The 3,715-nt window shown below is 65.8% G+C and overlaps 1 protein-coding gene across 1 annotated transcript; it reads right to left on the bottom strand.

Annotated features, from left to right (window-relative positions):
• Nucleotides 1-298: 298 nt before the first annotated feature.
• FOXD3 (forkhead box D3) lies at nucleotides 299-2,547 on the bottom strand. Its single transcript, XM_071565102.1, has one exon. The coding sequence runs from the start codon at nucleotides 1,987-1,989 to the stop codon at nucleotides 778-780; it is 1,212 nt and encodes a 403-aa protein (XP_071421203.1). The 5' UTR covers nucleotides 1,990-2,547; the 3' UTR covers nucleotides 299-777.
• Between the last annotated feature and the right edge of the window lie 1,168 nt (nucleotides 2,548-3,715).

The following is a 3,715-nucleotide window of genomic DNA, read 5'->3' as shown; positions in this document are numbered from 1 at the left end:
CTCGGATCTGCCGGGGAAGGTTGGATTGTGGAGGAATCGGTGTGATATCGGCCCCGCCGCGGCGGCCGCTCCGGTAACGCGCAAGGGGCATCTCCAGCGGCGGGAGGTGCCGTGGGAAATCCGCCCGCACCGCCCCGCACCGCGACCCGCGGAACCCGAACCTCGGCGGGGATGGAGAACCGGCGCTCCGTGGCCGCGCCCCGCGTGGTTCTCCCACCTCCGCCGCTCTCCGCGGCCGCGCAGCCCGTCCTGCGGGCGGGGGGTCACAGAGACGCCGCTCACACAGGGGAGGGCAGAGCATTTTAAAAATTTATTTACAAAGTTGTGTACAACACGAAGGGATAACATTTAGAATACATATATTCATTCATATATAAACAGACTTCTATAATAGAATGACAAGATTTTTCCTCCTTTTTTTTTCTCCAAAATTCTCTCTTTTTTTTTGTTCGTTCGTTTAATATTTAAAATTTTCCCCGCTTATTATTTTTTTGTACAATTCTGTTTTCTCGTTTGTTCGTTTATTTCGGATAAAACCGCTCGGAGCGCCGGAACCTTCAAAAAAAGTGAAAGTTCGCAGCTCCTTAATCGCGACCGTCATTTCGCCTCTTTAGAAAAATAAAAACCCCGAAAGCAACGTCAGTGATTTTTGATACAAATATGTACAAGCGGCGGTGGCGACGGCCGGTGCCCGCCGTGCCCCGAGCCCGGGCGGCCGCGGAGCTCCGAGGGGGCGGCCGGAGCCCCCCGGGACGCTGCCCGGGGTACCACCCGCGGCTACTGCGCCGGCCACTTGGCCTGCACGGCGGCGGCGGGGGCCGCGGGCTGCAGGAACTGCCCCGCGATGATGTTGGTAGGCACGCTGAGGATGGGGGCGATGGCCGCGGTGGTCCTGGCCAGCGCCAGCGGCTGGTGGGCCATCAGGGCCGACTGCACCGTGACGGGCGGCCGCAGGAAAGTCTGTGCGCTGGCGGCCGAGCTGGCGGCCGGGACGCCGATGATGTTCTCGATGCTGAAGGACGGGCGGCTGCTGGGCTCCGACTTGACGATGGAGCCGGCGGCGCCCAGGCTGTTGAGCTGCAGCTGCAGGCTGGGGCTGAGCTGCGAGTTGAAGGCTTTGCGGCTGAGCTCGCTGGACGGCAGCAGCGGCACGGCGGGCGGCAGCATGGGCCCCACCGGGGGGATGTAGGGGTACTGCAGCGCGGCCGCGGCCGCCGCGGGGTGCGTGTAGGCGCCGGGGTGCAGCCCGTAGGGGCGGCCGTAGGGCCCGGCCAGGCCGTAGGCACCGAAGCCCTGCATCATGAGCGCCGTCTGGTCCCGCAGGTGCTCCTGCTGGTGCCGCTTGAAGCGCTTCCTGCGGCGGAGGAAGCTGCCGTTGTCGAACATGTCCTCGGACTGCGGGTCCAGCGTCCAGTAGTTGCCCTTGCCCGGGTTACCGGGCTCCCGAGGGATCTTAACGAAGCAGTCGTTGAGGGAGAGGTTGTGGCGGATGCTGTTCTGCCAGGCGGGGAACTTCTCCCGGTAGTAGGGGAAGCGGTTGCTGATGAACTCGCAGATGCCGCTGAGCGTCAGCTTCTTCTGCGGGCTCTGCAGGATGGCCATGGTGATCAGGGCGATGTACGAGTAGGGCGGCTTCACCAGGCTGCTCTTGGGCTTGCTCTGCCCCGCGGCCCCGCCGCCGCCGCCGCTCGCCCCTTCCTCGCCGCCCCCCTTGCCGCCCTCGGCCGCGCCGCCGGGGGCCGCCCCGGCCGGGCTCCCGCTGCCGCTGCTGCCGCTCTCCGCGCCCGCGCCCGGCTCCGCGGGCAGCGCCAACTCCGCCGCCTCGTCCAGCGGCAGGCGCGGCAGCGCGGCGGGGCTGCCGGCCTCGCCCTCGCTGTCCTTGCCCGGCCCGTCGTCGCCCTCGCCCACAACGTCGATATCCACATCCTCGGCCGCCGGCACGGCGGGGCCGGACATGTCGCTGGCGCTGCCGCCGCCCGACAGGGTCATCCCCGCTCCGCGGACGGGGCGCGGCGGCGGCGGCTGCGGCGGGGCCTCCCGCGCGCACCGGGGTCCCCCCGCGCCCCGCTCCCGCCGCGGCTCCGACCGGCCCCGGGGGCTACACCCGAGCGGCCCGGCTGCGCCCCGCGGCGCCGTCCCCGCGGGGCATGGGGCGGCCGCGCCCGCTGCTCTCCCGTCCGCGGGGCTGCGCTGGCCGCCCGGTCACCTCCCGCCGCCGGGCATCGGGGCTCAGGCGGCCGCTCCGCTGGGTCCCGCCCGCCGCGCTGCGCGCCCGCCGCGCATGGGGCCGCTCCGCGGGCCGCCGCCGCTCCACCGCTCCGCTCCGCGGCCGCGCCGCGCACCGCTCCGCCGCCCTCCGCGCTGGATGCTTTGGGGCTTGCTTTTTTTTCTCTTCCCTCTGTCCTCCTCTCGGCTGGATTTTTTTTTTTGCTGGTTTGGGGTTTTTTTCCCCCCCTTGGCGGAGGGAGGGGACGGAGCTCCCGGCGGCCGGGCGGGGCGGGGGCAGGAGGCCGGGGGTCGCGGGGCCTCGCTCGCCACTTTGGCAGCGCGGCGGTCCCGACTGCCTGATAGATTACTTTCCCGTTAAAGATATACTCGGAGGCGGCTCCACGTGACCGCCTGACGTCAGGCGCCCCGCTGTGAAGTCATGCAAAACTCGAGTTGTTTCATGGACTGTCAACAAAGACCGGCGGCGGCTCCGCTCCGCCCGCCCCGACGGCCCCCGACGGCACCGGGACCCTCCGGCCCCCGCGGGGAAGTTGCCGCACCGGGGACTCGCCACCGCCGCTCTCGGTGCGCCGGGCTCGGGGCTGCCGCTTTCGGTGCGCTCGGCAGCGCAGACTCAGCTGATGCGCCGCCGTAATAGCGCTTAAAAGCATCAAGTTTGGGCTCTGAAACCACTTTTCTGTGGTTTTCTTTTTTTTTTTTGTTTTTAATTTTTTTCTTCCAGCAGCACAACAGCAGCTGGGAACGGAAGATCAGAGAATGGCTATTGATTAATCTATTAGCTTAGTTGCAGGGAGAAATAAAACAGACGTAAAATAACAAAGGGAAACTATAAATAAAAACCTTTTAGCCGGTTCCTTTTTTTTTGTCTTTTTTCTTTTCTCTCTTTTTTCTTTTTTTTTTCTTTTTCTTTTTCTCCAGAGGTGTTAACGACTTAATCATTGCGGGCCTTAGCATAAGAAAAAGTAGGAAATGAGGGAGTGTGTGTGAATGTGAGGACCGTATTGCCGCGGCCCCAGGTAAGCCCCGGCCCGGGGAGCGGCGCCCGGCGGGGCGGGAGGGGGCCCGGCCACCCACCCCTGCCTGGTGCGGGACCCCCCGCCCGGGCCCTCGGCCGCGGGTGGCTCACGGGCTTTGGCTTTTTAATGCGTCCCGCCGAGCTTTTTGCTCGTGTCGTTGTCGCACGTGCTGTCCGTTTTCGGTAAATACCATTCAATTAGGAAAATGTCCCGGGAGAGAACGATTTCCTACGAGCGGTGCTGGTTTAGGGAAGGCAATCCCGCCCCTTCCCCCAGATCCATCGGAGCCTCGGAAAGGACGATGTCCCGGCCTCCTCAGGAGCCTCTGCGCTGCCCCGACGGGTCGCTCCTGGTGGGCCCGGCCCCTCGGAAGGGGCCGCGGGGAGGGCGGCGGGACCTTCCCAAGGGGGCGCGGGGCCGGTTTCCCCCCGCGCTCCTCTTTCCCTCGTTTCCCAGCGTTTCTCCGCGCC

Source organism: Pithys albifrons, chromosome 10 (assembly GCF_047495875.1).
Source record: "Pithys albifrons albifrons isolate INPA30051 chromosome 10, PitAlb_v1, whole genome shotgun sequence".
Lineage (NCBI taxonomy): Eukaryota > Metazoa > Chordata > Aves > Passeriformes > Thamnophilidae > Pithys > Pithys albifrons.
The sequence above is the reverse complement of the archived record's forward strand: the minus strand, read 5'-3'. Positions and strand labels throughout refer to the sequence as shown.

Excerpts from the sequence above, each read along its gene's own strand:
- FOXD3 (XM_071565102.1), bottom strand. The coding sequence starts at position 1,989 with ATGACCCTGTCGGGCGGCGGCAGCGCCAGCGACATGTCCGGCCCCGCC.